Source organism: Strongylocentrotus purpuratus, unplaced genomic scaffold (genome assembly GCF_000002235.5).
Source record: "Strongylocentrotus purpuratus isolate Spur 01 unplaced genomic scaffold, Spur_5.0 spur5_scaffold_3, whole genome shotgun sequence".
Classification (NCBI taxonomy): domain Eukaryota; kingdom Metazoa; phylum Echinodermata; class Echinoidea; order Camarodonta; family Strongylocentrotidae; genus Strongylocentrotus; species Strongylocentrotus purpuratus.
The window spans coordinates 8861265-8878121 of NW_022145609.1; the positions used below are offsets into that span (position 1 = coordinate 8861265).

At 35.4% G+C, this 16857-nt stretch overlaps 1 protein-coding gene across 3 annotated transcripts; it reads left to right on the forward strand.

Annotated features, from left to right (window-relative positions):
- Positions 1-62: 62 nt before the first annotated feature.
- Positions 63-14538, forward strand: LOC115928668 (histone-binding protein N1/N2-like). Of its 3 annotated transcripts, none has more exons than XM_030996341.1 (14): positions 63-629; positions 1178-1294; positions 1720-1934; positions 3406-3804; positions 5673-5725; positions 6321-6397; positions 7002-7166; positions 7848-7905; positions 8291-8375; positions 8861-8946; positions 9616-9777; positions 11030-11092; positions 12610-12798; positions 13397-14538. In XM_030996341.1, the coding sequence occupies exons 1-14, from the start codon at positions 556-558 to the stop codon at positions 13457-13459; spliced, it is 1806 nt and encodes a 601-aa protein (XP_030852201.1). In that variant the 5' UTR covers positions 63-555; the 3' UTR covers positions 13460-14538. The 3 variants fall into 3 exon arrangements, with proteins under 3 accessions (XP_030852201.1, XP_030852202.1, XP_030852203.1); XM_030996342.1 differs by lacking the exon at positions 3406-3804 and adding an exon at positions 5036-5038 and having other exon boundaries at positions 66-629; XM_030996343.1 differs by lacking the exon at positions 3406-3804 and having other exon boundaries at positions 66-629.
- The last annotated feature ends 2319 nt before the right edge of the window (positions 14539-16857 follow it).

Sequence of the window (16857 nt, forward strand, 5' to 3'; positions counted from 1 at the left end):
GATCTTTTGCAGAGTTATCTGGGGGCGAATCCTTTGTTATACATCTAGACGATTCAAACGTGTACAAGTAGTGTGCATAACATTCAAATTTTCTCGTGAGGCTTCATTGAATTTATTCTTGCATTGATACCTCTCCTCTCCATTTAAGCCGGGGTTACCATTGACATTGTACTGAATACTGAGGTCGGAATGTTATCTCTTTTCACAATTTTTTGATTAGAAGTAAATAGAAAAGGAACACTCTACTCGATATTGAGGATTAAAACGGAGTGAGACACTAGAGGTTAGACACAGGGTCAGAGACCGGCTTCAGCTTCAGCTTCCCTCATTCAATTCATGAATTACTAAACCGGATTGAGTTTTATTTCAGCTGAACTTCACTGTCCTCATTGATTCAGCTCAGAATCGTCGTTGACTTCCACAAGTGCGAGTGAAAGCATCAAGAGTCATTACACGCACGATTTTAGGCTTTAAAATACATCCAAGTCTCATTTAGTCTAGACAGGTTCATCCTGCTCATTTCACTCACACGCACGCACAGAGCTTTACAAAAACATGTTCGGAACGGAAGAAGACAAACCCGGATCGAGTTCAGCCGCCGACATGGCAGATTTAGAAGAAGACAGCGGGTAAGCAATTTTGATTTCTTGCTCCAAGTCTCTATAATCTAGTCAAATGATGAGGATCACTAAACTTTCTAAACACCAGCAGTGAAAAATAAGCAGGTTTACACTTTACAGCCCAGGATTAGGAAAGTGGAAACGATGTTGATTAAAAAAAAAGAATAAAATTAAAAACTGATTGGTTGCTTCTTCTTCTTCTTCTTCTTCTTCTTCTCCTTTTTCTTTTTCGGGGATACTCCTCAACGTTCCGTAAGGAACCAAGTGAGGAGGATGAGCGGGTGCGCACTGTGCTTGTTAATTAGTTCTTATTGCTTGCTGTCTCGGCTCATGTCCATTTCTTTTTGTTGATTACAATTTATACAGTCTAAACTTTGACAACTAGGGTCTAGACTACACACACTAATGCTCCAGGTCCAGGACCAAAAAAAAAGGGATGCCTTTGAAAGTTTGATGGTAACTTTGAAATATATTTCAAGTGAGATTTCTCTCAACAAATTTTTTTTTTAATAATCCAGTGACTTTTGCTTTTTGACACTTTTTCTCTTTTATTACAGGCCAGAAGAAGACGTTGATGCCGAAGCCTTGGAATTGATGGGTCAGGGCAAGAGGAATCTAGTGGTCGGTGACCCTCCAGCTGCAGTCCAGTGTTTTCAAGAAGCCTGTGAATTGCTGTACGATCACATTTTCAGTAGACTTTTTTTTTTTTTTTACTACCGACAGGTCCTTGACAAATTCTGAATAATGTCTAAAGTTGAACAATCTTCCATAGACCATATATATTAAATTAATGTCAGTAAAATAAGACTTTTCGGAAAAAGAAGGAAAATTGAGAAATGAGTAGATTGACCTAAATACAGATTAATTTTGGTCAAATATGGAAATGTAGGAGAAGTAAATTGATTTAATTGTAATTGAATCCCCTAGGTAAACATGCATTTATTATGACAGGTCTTTAAAAAAAACTTATTTGGAGTATCCCAAAATCAAGAAATTTATGAAAGTGAAGTTCACCAGTTTTATAAGCACCATGATGATTGCAGTAGATCACTAATCAGGTACATTCAACATTGTACCCTTACAACCTTGTACATTGCAGAGCCTCCAAATATGGTGAGACTGCTGAGGAGTGTGGTGATGCTTACTACCAGTACGGATGCTCGCTTCTTGAGCTGGCTAGCATGGAGAATGGTGTCCTTGGCAACGCCCTGCAGGGGGTCCCGGACGAATCCGCAGACTCCGCTGACTCGGACGACGAAGAGGGAGAACAGAAACCCAGTGGAAGCAATGTGGAAAGTGCAGACAAGTTAGAAGGTAAAGTTAACCCTTCAACATGGAACTTCTGCGAGAGAGGGAAACTCCCAATTCGGGGCTATAAAGATGGATGTGATTTTTCTAAGGGGATGAGTTAAAGTGGGTGCCAACATCAGCTTTTTGTGAAGTAGCAAACAGCTCATTTAAACAAATATGGAACTGATTTTGTCATTTTACCCAAAGGAAAAGCTATGATCATCAAACTATAAAGATAAGAATAAAGAAAAACGTGAGAGAAAGAAAGTCGACACATTTATCTGAGTCAAGGATGTGTAGAATTAATGGGAGGTTGGTTTTTTAGAATTCCCTGGTAATTGATGGTTGTGATGATTAGCTGTATCAGGTAATTGAATTTCTTTTGTCAAGATAAAATAGCTTTGTGTTGCCAGTACCAAATTGTCTACTGTGAAAGATTGCAAAGCAGTAACTATCAGTTGCTTACAATGCTTTTTGGGTGTGTCATTAACTTGGATGTGACATTAACAGTGAAAACCCTGTAGTTTCTTTGAACATTTGGGACAAGCATTCATTTGCTCCCTCTTTCTTATTGAGATTAAACCAATCAAGATCCTTTGTATGAGGCTTACTAATACTATTGCAGTGAACATAAGCTTGAGAATGTAATCACATGTTTGGCATACTTTTGTATGAATTGAATGCCGGAATACAACATAGCCATGTGTTCTTTAATAACAATGAGATCTGCAGTTTGTGTGACCCTTATCCTTTCTTTGAAGTGATACTAGAGTCTTGCCAACTAACTATGGGAATGTGTGCATAGGCTTCTTGTTGTTATTTTCTTCCGTGGAACATTCCTTTTCATTGTTGGAATGCATTACAACAATCTTTTATCTAATCTCTAGGTCTAGTCACATTGTTTTCTGAGCATGATGAATGAATTGTTCTTTTTCCAAGACTTAAGTTCTGAATGTAATTTATTGATGTTTGCTCCTGTAGAACATACCATTAGTAATACTTCTGATGTACTCATTGTTTTGTAGAAATCGATATTACTTTTTATTTTATATATTTGCATGTGGGTCAAATCTCTTCTTTCCTCAGTTTTTTTCTCCACTCCTAGAGAGTTTGTATTGGCAAGATAACATTATTTCTGTATACATGTACTGAATTCATTGATCATTACCATAGCTCAATGTTGATCATAGACTACCATACTTGCATATATACCTACAGGCAGCATAAGTGATTGCATTGAGCAAAGAGTAAGACACAATTGCTCAATTGTCAGTTATCCTTGATTTTGACACTGGATTTTGCAATACCATCAAACTCAGATTTCTGCATATAGCCACATGTTATTATTTAATCTGCTTTTATATGAGAAGGTTTGATTTAATATCAACTAAAATATTATGAGAACTGCCTTGAGCACAAGATTGTAGAGGCTCTTTTCACTATAACAACCTCTCTATTTTGTCCTTCCAAATTTACTATTCTCTCTCTCTTTCAGCCAAAGAGAGAGAAGAGGTGGCCCAGCAAGTTAAGGATGCCCTTGAGGCTAACTGTGAAAGTGAAGAATCCGAAAAGGAAGATAAGGGAAAAGATGGGGAAGGGGGAGAAGATGAGGAAGAAGATGAGAAAGAAGATGAGAAGATGGAGGAGGGTGGGGATAATAAAGATGCAGAAGCTGCAAAGAAGGGAGAAGATGAAAAGAAGGATGTGAAGAAAGAAGAGATAAAGGAAGAGGAGAAGAAAGATGAAGAGAAGGTGGTTGAAGAAAAGGATGCAAAGAAGGAAAAAGAAAAATCTAATGAAAAGGAGGCCGACAAGAAAGACACTGAGAAAGTAGATAAAGATGATACTGTGAAGACTGATAAGAAAGAAGAGGAAGGCAAAACTGAAAAGAAAGGTATCAATGCACTTTTATTAGATAATGAAATATCGATGTGCCAAATTTCTGTAATGCACCTATATTTTTAACCTCAAGAGCAATGCAATTAATTCATGAAAGCTATTGATCCTTGTCACAATTGTATTTTATATGTTTGATGTCTGTTTTTAATTGTGTAAGCTGTGAACTTGTGAATTGACTTCATTTGCATGAAATTGTCTGCCTGTGAAGTATAGTGTAGGGTCACACTCGAAAATCATAGCTTGACCTTGACTCATCGACCCCTTGCTACGATACAGTTTCCAAATTTGTTGCTACTTTGCATAATTTAGACCCCAAAGAATGAGTTATGTAATATTTCACCATGATAAACAAGTTAACAAAATGAATTTAATCAAGTTTAAAAAAGAATTCTTTGAATTTTCTGTCGAGAATGCTTGTGAAAAATAAATTAAATGAATTAGGTTAGGGAATTAATTAATTAGCAATACAATAGTGATTCAAAAGAATGCAGATTCCACACTATTGTTGCTATGTCAAGCAAACTATGTGACAATGGAAAAACTTCAAAGGTTATATGTGTGAATCTGTGAATTGCTTGTGGACATTGAGATATCCTTCTAACTTCTAATTCACATACTTATCTTATCTGGTGATTTTCTGTTATTATTTGGGCGTTTGTAATTTTTGTTGTTCTACACTTCCAAACAGTGATGTGTCACAGTACAGTTAAGAAGTTACATCTTATGATTTTATTTAATATTTTGTTCAATTTCTCAAATGTGCATGTTTATACATATATTTTTCTGGTCGTATTTTTGTTATCCTGACATCCCCCCACCACCTGCGTGAAATAGTCCCGCTTTGTGTTGTTGTTGACATGATCAATATTAATAGAATTTTATTTGTTAATTTTGTTTCAAGTTTCAACTGTTCTCATTTAGTTACCAGTGTTTCATATGTTGTTTCTAATTCTTAAAGAACAAAAATTACTCATTACTAACTACAATAGTGTATGTACTACAAACTAACACACTTTCATTTGAAATATGACATTGAATTCAAATTTACATGGGTGTTGTGAAGATTAATTTATATAGGATTGATGCCAATCATGCCATGCATCTGCATGTACTATCCTCTTTGCTCTATGCACTACCCCACCCCCCTGAAAAATGAGGGAATAACCAAAATCATATTGATTGAGCAGCATGAAGTCACATTAGGTTTTTTCAGTATGACACTGAAGATGGTGTGAGTTTTTCACACCCCCTCCTGTGTTCAAAGTCATCCATGAATTTGTATGTTAGTATTTTTACCCCCAAAATATAGATATTAGTAATCAGTGATAATATGGTCTCAAACCAAATGAAATGTATTTTTTTTTTAATTGCTGCTTTGTTTTCAAATATTGCAATTTATGAACCAGTTGTTTTTTGTTGAGTCTGTGCCATGTTGATGTTTAATTTCCTCTTTAATATTTGACTACCTTGGTAGCTCTTTTTCCTTGATCTGTTTGACATCCATACTTTTATTTTTGTAGAATTTAGGTGGTTAAAAATGTGCTACCTTTAAGTGTTTGAATTTAAATAGCTGGATTTTTTAAAGAATATTGTTTAATAGAACAGACATTGTGTTATTTTTCATTATACATCGATAACTACAAAATGGCATTTCAAAGATTGTAGCAAGCCATGCTCTTAAAGCTACTTCTTCACTTGGGGTAATGGTTGAATTTATAAGTTTTAAGAGCTTATCGGAGCTTTCCACTGCTTATGTGCTTAACATTTCATGTATTTCATGCATTGCCTGTTAGGACAGATTTTAACTACATACATATAAGTATTTTCTAATGGAATTGACTATTTTTATTACTCGTTGTACAGACGATGATGATGATGATGATGATGAAGCTGGGCCGTCTGCAGAAGGTGACCAGGTGAGTATTTTCTGCTTTCTGTATTTTTATCCTTCCAGTAAATCTGTGGAATCGTATAGAAACTCAATGCAGGTTACCTCAATGTACATGTACAGTACTATAAGGCCATTTGCTACTTCTGGTGGACCCCTAGTTCTCATAATGTGTTTTTGTCTAATTACATTGTATTGTTTTCTATTGATGATACTCTGTTGTGTAAATATTGTATGTATGTTTTCTTTTATTGAGAGTGAAAATAAAGACCGAACTGAGATAGAGACTAAACAAAATTTGAAACTACTACACTCTTTCATGTCTAACATAAATAATATCAATGTGACAATATGCTTCTTCATCTAGTAATCTTCAAAGGGCTATGCAGCCTATTATCAGGGAAATGAGAGTTTAATCTCCCTGCTATTATGAAGATAATTGCAATAGTGAAGTTTGTCACAGTTACACTTATATGCAAGGTCTGCGTTATCACCTTGCGAAACACATCTATTTATTACTGCTTCTCGTAGAGCAAAGGTATTTTATAAATGAAAGTTTTTCCCAACAGTCAGAAATTATGTTTTCATTTTTGAATATTATTCTTTGTTCGTTTGTTTTCTAGAAAGAAGATGGGGATGACATCTCAAATTTCCAGCTGGCCTGGGAGATGTTGGAGCTTTCCAGAGTAATCATCAGCAAGTAGGTTCTTTCTATCTTTAGAAATTAAACCACTGGATCTTTCTATTCATTACCTCTTTTGTATTACATTCCAAGTAGAGCATATTTTTGTGTGAAATTTGAGTCTAATACAGGGAATGTGAATTTTCTAAAAAAAATTAAAAAACTGAACTGTATCCATCTTTAAGTAAAATCTGTGCAAAATATGAATATACCTAGGTGTTTTACAAAAGCAATCCAGATCAAGCCCCTTGTCGCCATTGGTGACTGAATTATATTGAACTTAATTTTTTTTTTTTGTAGGGGCCCTATTTATAAGCAATTTGCTTCTTTGTGGTCCTGATCGTATATTTGTTTTGTATTTTGTATGTTTTATGTATTTTATTTTCTATGGTATGTTTTGCTTTTATATGCATATATGGTCAATAAATTCAATTCAATTCAATTCAATTCAATTGGTAGAGAATTCATGTCTTTTGAAACATTTTTGAGCAAACGGACATTTGCAGTGTAGAAGTGTCTTTATCCATATTTTATTTTAAACATGGTATACTATTACCCAGTGCACCTAGACATGATACATTAAGGAGAAATTAAATTGTAGTTTTTGTTTGATTTTCTCCAGGAAAGAGGATGAGGAGAGTCAGATGAAAGTATCTCAGATCCATCTCAAGCTAGGAGAGCTAGGACTAGAAACAGAACAGTACACACAGAGCATTGTAGACTTCAAGGCCTGCCTTGAGATCCAGAAGAAGTACCTGGACCCAGAGAGCAGACTCATCGCAGGAACGTATCTTTTGAAACATATATGACTTCAGATTCTTTTTAATGTTACTGAGGATTCTAGTTATCGGATCCTCAGTGGAAGATCATCCCAAAGAGATGGCGCTGCAGAAATAAACCTTTTCTCCAAGAGTAGACATGGTTCTTTGGACTGTTAACTGTTTAGTACCAGAAGAGCGGAGATGTCTGCATGGGACATATTCCGTGATGAGATTTCGCAAGTATTGTGGAGCCTGACCATACATTACTTCCATGTATGGAGTAAGATTTTGAGCTCTGTTCTTTTGGATAATGGCAGCCATTGAAGACTTTTCAGAACTGGGGTAATGTGGAAAAAAGCGAGATGTTCCACTGAGCATGTATTTAGCATGTACTCGCTTCCAATTTATTCTCGGCCTGTGGCTTGGCTGGAGTATAATAGCAATCAGGACAAATCTGAGTGTAACAGTTTTTTATTTTGTTTTATCAAACTTCAGAGCATGTAATAATATTCAACTAATGCTTATCCGAGGTAGTAAAAAGCAACAAATTTTGAATGGCTTCCATCTGCAGAGATGCCCTCTTACAAAAAAAAATGAAATAAAAAAGTTGTTACTAAGGGCTTTTGGAAGAATTACGCTTGAATTGTAATCATAAACTTGTCTATTTAAAATTTAACAAACCAATAATCCTTGACCAAGCGTGACAGACATTACAACCTGGGCCTTGCTTGCACCTTTGACCAGAAGTTTGATGAATCTATTGAGGTGAGTTAATTTCTTTTTTATTATTCCAATAAAAGTTTTAAATGCACATACTCAATGAAATTTAACCTTTAAAAAAAACTACCAGTGAAAATAAATATAATTTTTAGTTTTTCCCTGTACATCTATGAAACCAATATTGTAAATGTTATAAGGTAAGTGGCTAGATATTTACATATTGTAGATTTTGCATTATACAGGTATACTGTATATAAAATCTAGCAGCTGCTAACGTTGGAGCACCTTGAGCACCTTGCATGATGGATATGTTTGGTATAAAAATATCCATTATTATTAGTGCTATAATACAAATGTGACTGTTATCATTATTATTAGATTTGGGGAAAATTAGTCACTCCTCACTTCTTTTTTCTTCTTCTTCATACAGCATTACAGAGAATCCAAACAGCTCATTGAAAAGAGACTAGCTAGCCTGGAAAAGAAAGTTTCAGAAACAGAAGGAAAAGGAAAAGGTATGAATATCTTATTTTATTTACTTGAAGCAAGGAGGAAAAAAAGGAGGAAACAGCAGTGGTGGTGAGGGTAAAGGTCATAAATGTAAATTTCCTTTAGAGTCGAGCATGCTTACTATACTAATGTTTGGATTCAGAGTGAGCAAAAGAAAGATAGAAGTATCATTTTAGATGTTTTCCTTTTAACTTTCTTATAAACAAGTGAAATTCAGAATGTTGTTGTTTACTTTGTTTGAATATGTTTTTGTATGGAAAGATGTGATTATGTTAAAACAACAAATAATAAAATCTACTTTGGCAGGATCAAAGCAACCCTCCCCCCCCCCCCCAAAAAAAAAAAAAAATTATATACAGCATTACAAAAAGAGGAGAAAGTTTGATTTGTATCATTGTGAAATCCTACAATTTATTTGGAAAGACATTTTGTATTTGATTAGTTAATAATAAAGGAGCAAAAATTTAATTCATTTGTTTTATTTCCACAGAAAAAGCCGATGAGAAAGACCCCATAGTCTGTGCCCAGAAGGAGATTGATGACCTCACAGATCTACTTCCAGACATTGTTAGCAAAGTGAGTACAGTAAGACTTGTCTATAAAGACCATCCAAGGGAGACAAAAAAAGTGGTCTTTTGGGTAGGTGGTCTTTATTTACAGGTTCCATTTAGTACATGTTTCAATGAGAAACTGTTTTCAAGGGAAACAAAAATGTGGTCTTTGTAGACAGGTGGTCTTTCTGTACAGGTGGTAACTAAAGCAGGTTTGACCGTAGTTCATACAAGAAATTCTGTAATTATAAAAGATATGATACTCAAGTGCCTAATGCTTTACACCACTGCTCTTCATGTTTGTTACCATTCCTTATTCTTTTAAAATCAAATAGAGATGTCGTAGTCTAGTGGTTAAAGCACTTGACAGGAAATGCAAAGGTCTTGGGTTCAATCCTCGACATGGCTTTTGGCAAGACACCAATCTACATTTGCCACTCCATACCCAGAAGAGAAATGGGTAGGATGACGAAGGCCTTTTGGATAAAAATCGACATATGCCCTTATGGTTACCACATGGTAGGGATACTCCCCAGGGAGTGAAGCTGGTGCACACTGTGTGTGAATGAATCCGATGACCAGGGTAATAATGATATCTGTAAAGTCTTTGGAGACAGTATTCCATATTTAGCGCTATATAAAGTCAGATGTATTATTATTATTATTATTATTCAATTTAATTTTTGTTTAATAGCTGGAGGATGCCAAGGAGATGAAGCTTCAGGCCGTACCATCAGACGGAGCAGGACCTAGCTCATCATTGTCATCCTCTGCCTTCGCCCCATCATCATCGTCTGGTTTTGATTCACCGTCTTCTGCCTTTGCCCCATCATCATCAACAGAACCAATCCAGCAGGTAGGTTCAGGCCTGATAATTACCCGATTTCAATCGGTTTCCTAATTATTTTTTTCCCCTTTTTTTTTAAAAACGTTTTTCTTTTACCAATTTTTTTTTCTTCCTGATTTTACCACCATTTTCCTGATTTTTCAGATTTTCCCCTTATATTCCACAAAATGTTTCCACATTTTAAGGGGAAAAAACACCTACCTCTGTAGGTTACATGATGAAGACCATTTTCTATGGGTAGTGGAGTGCGTTGGAAGGGTTTTAGGACACCCTAAGCAAATTCTGAACTTCGATACTTCAAACACTATATCTAACCCTAAGCTAAAACCCAATAGTAAAAAAAAAACTCGGATTCTAGTTTATCTCTCATGTAATAAACCTATAGCAAATGTCGCAGGAACAAATGCCATGTCACTGAACAAAGATTTGTTCCTTTTGCGTAGGCTATTACAATTCTTAAATTTTTTAAAGATTGTCATCCCATAGTGATGAAAATATTATTTCAGATTAAACAGACCTCCAATTTCAAGTTCTGATATTTTGATTTCCCATTGGAAAGCTTGTAGAATTAATTTTGATGCAACCTAAACAAAAATTCATATGCAAGTCCTGTTTCCAAGCTTCTTAGGGCAACTGGGCTGAAGCCAGGGTGATTGAAGCACGGTACTTTTGTAAAAAGTCCCCTTGGATTAATATGTCCTGGGGGGGTGAAGATTGACTTTAAGTTGGACTTAACTATGACAGGCCATTCATGCTACTGGTTGCTCTCACTATTGGTCTCTCAATTATGATCTTTAGAAAATATTTTTTCCTTCAATAATGAACTATCAAAAAATGAAAAATTCTGTAGATTTTGGGCCATGATCTGTACGTCCCTTGAGAAACCAATGCCAGGAATGATTAGATAAACTAGTGGCATTAACAGCCTGCCATATATTAGTCCCAACCTAAATTCAATCTTAGTCTTTGTGAAACACCCCCTGGATATTTAAACGTGTTGTGCTCTGCTGGATGGGTCATGAAGGAGTTTGAATTCCTGCCATGGCAGTCTTGTGTCCTTTGGCAAGACATCAATTTTTATTTTTCATGCATGAGGTGAATGTGCACCCGTTATTGAATTTTTGTTATGCATTAGTGTTGGAGGTAATTATAAAATATGGTACTTTGTATTAAGTGCAGTAGTTTAAATTTGGAGAGTAGTTTTACTAGTAATGCATGTATTATGATAAATTTTAAAGCTACGTAATTTCTATCCTTTCAGATCGCAGTCAAGAAAGCCGACGGTGCACAAGTCTTGGACATCTCACATCTGGTCAGGAAAAAGGTTAGTATACATGTAGATGGACAACCCTAATAACTGGACAGAAATTTGTGATCCTTAGAAGGGATAATCATAGTCATAAACATAGCTGCCAAGCATTCCTATTTTGGAGAAATGATTCCTAATTTTTTGGCCCTCAAGCGATTGTTTTGAACCCTAGATTCCTCTTTTAAAAAAAATTATTCTGTGTGAAAAGTATACAAAATACAAAATTTGATATATTGCGAATTTTTGCTGAAAGGTTGGCAGGTATGGATAAATCGTTGAACCATTAAACATTGGATACCAGACATACGGGTCAAATGCTTAGGAAGAGTGGGGAAATAGTTTAATATAGCTAGCCTGAATATGGGCATTACATATCAAGGTGCAAAATGGAAAAACTGAGCTGGGCAGCCAATACCTACACACAGATTGTTCAAGGAATTTGTTCAGGGAGCAATTTACCTATGTTTTAGTCAAGAGAGTGTTCAAAGGGCACAGGTGTTGGGCATAGATCTGAACAAAGCAGTCAAGGCTAGAAGTTGTTGTAGAGTGTACCTCACCATATACTTCTATATAATCTTTTTAACTACAGTCAAACCTGCGTTAGTGACCACCTGTCCACAAAGACCATCTGTCTACCGGGACCACATTTTTTGTTTCCCTTGAAAATTGTTTCTCATTGAAACATGTACTAAAGGAACCTGTCTACAAAGACCTTTTTTGTGTTTCCCTTGGGTGGTCGCTATAGACAGGTTTGACTGTATTTGTCTATGCATGCTCTAAAGATTTGTGTCATATATTCATATTATGATGTGTTAATTGCTTTTGGCATGTTGTTTGCATATTTTTGGCATTGCTTTGTTTGAAATGAGTTTGGTTGAGCTAGAGTATGTTTCTGTATGTTTTGAGCTTGAGTGCAAGAAATGGCCTGTTCCTTCTATCCATAATTCATTTTGTTATCCCATCTATATAATCATTATATTATTCAGTTCAGTTCATTCATGATATCAATATTCTAAATCCTTCATTCTTTCCATTTAGTTAATCTATCATATCATTTATGTTATTTATTTACAACTAATTGGTTCATCTATCATTTGCATCATTAATTCTGACGACGGATAGTCAACCTGTCCTACCACCCATCCTCTCCAACCGGCGCTATAGTACTCCTTAGAACTATAAGCTAATATAGATAACACACTCAAGAAAGAAAGATTACAGAGTCAGGACTCCCAATCCTCCCCCTCTCTCACATGGTGCACCCACAAGCCTACTGTATATCATTAATCTAGTTAGTCTATCCATACCATCTGAAAAACTTCTGGTAATAAAATTTTTGTGATTTTTTTTTTTTTAAACTGCCACTTATATGATTTATGCTAATCATTTTGCTATTCATGTATTTAATCCATCCTTACTCTTCTTACTAATGCATGGTATGTTATATGTTTGTTCTGCCATCTTGTCTCGTTCTTTGTTATGTTAATCCACGATAAACCTGACAGAATTGTCCCAAACCACCACCATCACAGAGAAAACCAGAAGAGTCCGATGCCGCCGCAGCCGATTCCAAGAGAAGTCGCCAGGAGGAAAATGGTGAGAAGCCTGCCGTCAATGGCTCTGGAGACTCCAAGGTTGTCAATGGCAATGGTCACATGGCCAATGGCGTGATGAATGGGGATACGAACGGAGACAGCAAGCACTCGCCAGAGAAACCATCAGTGAGTGTTAATTAGCAATTGAAAATAAGGGATGACTGGCTAACTAACATGGCTTGCAATGGGTGGGACTACACTATTGAAAGATATTGAATACTGGATAATAAGCAGCTCTGTAAGTTTTCATGTGATGCAGTTCGTTTAACTACCAGTATTGTTATACAATTGTTTCCCGTTATGAAAATAACTCAAATCTATATATGTTTCATTAGAATCCCTAAGTGACCCAGGTTTTTTTTTCTTATCATTTTGATTAGGCTGTTGGGTCAGTGGGTAAGAAAGTTCAACCTTTAGACACTTGTTGCCTTGATGGAGTTGGCCATGTCAAATCTATCTACCCCTCCTCCCTCGAGAATTGAAAAAATAAATATGAAGTTCTTATTTCCCTTCCCCCTCCCTCCCCCACTATATAGCATACATAATGTACATCATTGTTTATTCCTCCAACTCGAGAATTGAAAAAACAAAATAAACATGAAGTTGTTATTTCCATTATTAATTGGAAGAAATTTACAGTCATTACAGATTGTAAATTTCTTTAAACTTTGCTTAAATTTTTTGATAAATCTCCCAATCTTCTATATTTTATTAATTTCTCCAGGAAATCAAAACCAAGAAGTTAGTATCAGATGGAGCGGCCCCTGCTGCTATGGAAACAGCTTGAGGATGCGGGAAGACCAAGAGATTCCCTGTCATGAGTTGAACATCAAACATTCCTCAATTTTTTTTTGTTTCAGAGAAAAACTTGAACAACGATCATGAATATATGACTTAATTTCTTACTGCATGGGCAGTGGATTTTGTTTTTATGTAGTGTAAAATCTTCAATATTTGATGCTAAGTTTAATGTTTCAAATACAGAATCAATGTGATTATTGGTTTGATATCAGTTACAGAAAAAAATGTGCAGGTTATCAGTTCTCTGATAAATCTTGAATTTTGTAAGGATAGGAAGGAGAATCCTTTAATATTTTGAAAGAAGTAAAATGCATTGAAGAGCGGTAGTAGTTTCCACACACACAAAAGAGTGTTTACAATGAAATTGTTTCTGTTGCACAGTTCTAATGCTGGAAGTGGCAAAGAACTAAATTAGCTGAGTGGAGAAACCATTTATTTTTTGCTTTTAGAACATACATACTTCTCTTTTCTTGACATATCTTCAATTTGCAAAGCCACATTTTGTAGTTGCAGATAGTAGGTTAAGAGAAGAAGAAAAAAAATCCTGTAAATTATTTTGTACATTTTGTATAGTTTTATGTTCTTGTATACGTCTTTGTTCATTGCGTTTCCATATCTATAAATATGCCAAGTCACTGAAAGCAGCATTTTCACCTTTACATTAAAAAAAAATGATAATGCATAAAATTGAGGCACATTTCAAATGTCAAGTTTAAATGTTTTGAAATAGGTACACTAGATCTTGTATACAAAAGAAAATTTTGAACTAATTTAGTCTGATTGGTTGACAGATTTTAGGCATTTGAAGATTAATGCCATAAAATGCTTTACAAAAACAAAGAATGAAAAAAATTATCAATAATATTTTCCTAAATGATGTTTGTGGCATCTATTCATTTTTCAAGTGGAAAAATTATGTATTCAGGAGAAATGTTTCATGATGATTTTGTCGCAGTGACATGTGATTTTTGTTGCGCAAGCCAAGGAGGCTAGAAGATATGTCTTGATGCGGTCTTTGTGAATGTCATTTTCTATGTTGGAAATAAAATGATAATGTACAGCAAATTTTTGCCATTCTTTTTGTTTGTTAAATTCCTCCTTTGTGTGTAAGTTTTCATACTGTCTGTGATCTGAAAATTTTGCAGCGTAGTTTAATTTATGGATGTGGTGCTGGCTGCGATCAATTCTTGAGAGAAGTGCATTGTGGGTGAGAACTTGTTTACCGGTAATAGTTTTTATTCTAGGTGGTGATGGGAAGTTACTGTAGGAAAGGTAGCGAAATGTAGTGGCGTGGAAAGGCACATCTTGAATGTAAAAATTGTGGTATTGGTGAGCAATGGTGACTCGGATCTTATGTTTGAAGTTGGCATATCTAAATGACAGTTTTTGTAATTTAGTCTGATCAGTGTTATAGAGGTATTTTACCAGCACTGTTCTATAAAGATTTGGTTATATTTCTATGCCATCAAACAATAATTTTCAAAAATTATGGTAAACATTTTGCATGCCACAACATTTCAATCAGCTACCTTTAAAAGTCGAGTGGTATTATGAGCGTTGATTTAAAAGCTGCTCAAGGTTGGCAAAAGTTGGTAAATTCAATAAATAAATGGGAACAAGTAAAGATTGAAAAGGTAAAGAGGACAGATGCTGTTTGATGTTGAATGAGTGAAGAATGAGAAAAATTAATGATGGCTAGTTAAAAGATTTTTATTATAAACCTTTCTTGTATACCCTCGTTTTCTTACCCTTTCTCCATTTCTTACCCTTGTCTCGATCTCACTCCTTTTATTTCATTCTCTCTTCCTCTCCCTCTAATGAAATATGATTCATCTGTATCATCTCAACTTTGAATATACCGTTACAATTCTCCTCCATATTCATAACTCGTCTTTCATCCTTCCAACCCTATCTTTCTCTTTTTCTTTCTCTCTCTACCTACCTACCTACCTACCTCTAGGTCCCTCCCCTTCTGTCTCTTTATTTCTCTTCCACTCCTAACAAATTACGCCCAACTTGTACAATTCATACTTTGACTATGTTCAGAAAGAACTAATTTCATCTAGTGAATACAAAAATGAGGACATGGACAGCTTTATATAATGAATAAGTTTAGTAACAAATTAAATACAAATGCTGCTCTTCAAATATAGTTGAATCAAGTTCATATTTACCATCAGTATGGAAAATATCAGGAGACGTATTTATTTTTTGTAGTGTTAGGTACAACGGAAATGGAACTAGCACAAAATAAAATAAAAACTTTATTTTATTCCTATATTTTGCTTCAAATAAAATAGGAAGTTCTTATCTTCAACATGAAACTTTGAAAATAAATCAAAGTAAGTTTGTAGCTGTGCATTCAAATTAACCATTCAGAAGTGGAATGTATTACACTTTGTTGTATATCATCATTGTTCATCAATGTAAATATTTCCAAGGAGACCAACAGTGGCGTACCTGGGGTACTCCGTCAGGGGGGGCAAGCGACCGAAACAAACAAAAAAGGCGATGCTAATTTTCAGTTCTGGCGAGCGAGCGAGCAAAAAAAAATCTTTAAGTAACGTTTGGTATATAAACTGGTATTGTTGCAAGTTGGGAGTGGGAACATTCACTTGTTAGCGACGTTAATTTCATTTTTTTGCAAACGAGCGTAGCGAGCAAGAAAAATATCACTTCTTTTTTAATAATTGCCACTTAAACTTGGTTCAATTGTCCCATGCAGGGCGCGGGAACAATATTGTGTTTAGGGTGATTTCATACCCATTTTAGCTAGCGAGCCAAAATACATCTTTCTCTCAATGAATTGCTATATAAAATTTGTTTCATTGTTGCAGGTAGGGGGCGGGCACAATCGTGTTTAAGGCAATGTCAATCCCATTTTGGCGGGCAGGCAACCCCCTACATTTCTCTTTTTAATGATATTGTAGCAGGTTAGTGGTGGGCACATAATTCCACGAGCTAGCGAGCGAGCGAAAAAAATCACTTCTCTTTTATAGGGAAAATATGGTACATAAAACTTGGGTTCATTGTTCCATGTCAGGGACGTGATTATTAAAAGCGGTGTTATTTCTATTTTGGCGAGCGAGCGTAGCGAGCGAGCAAAAAAAATCACTTCTCTTTTATAGGGAAAATATGGTATATAAACTTGGGTTCATCGTTCCATGTCAGGGACGTGATTATTAAAAGCGGTGTTATTTCTATTTTGGCGAGCGAGCGTAGCGAGCTAGCAAAATTTTTGTAATGATAATTGGTTCATAAATTTCAGATTTTTTTGTTGCAGGGCAGGGCTTACACAATCATGTCTAAGGTGATGTTAATTCCGTTTTGGCGAGCACGAGCACACCAGAACTTTTTTGAATAACGTTTGGTACATAATTATTA

Bases quoted from the DNA above. Each gene is read 5' to 3' on its own strand.
- LOC115928668 (XM_030996341.1), top strand. From the start codon at position 556: ATGTTCGGAACGGAAGAAGACAAACCCGGATCGAGTTCAGCCGCCGAC. The intron at 3,805-5,672 runs GTATCAATGCAC...CTCGTTGTACAG, and splicing joins AGGCAAAACTGAAAAGAAAG to ACGATGATGATGATGATGAT. The intron at 6,398-7,001 runs GTAGGTTCTTTC...GATTTTCTCCAG, and splicing joins TCCAGAGTAATCATCAGCAA to GAAAGAGGATGAGGAGAGTC.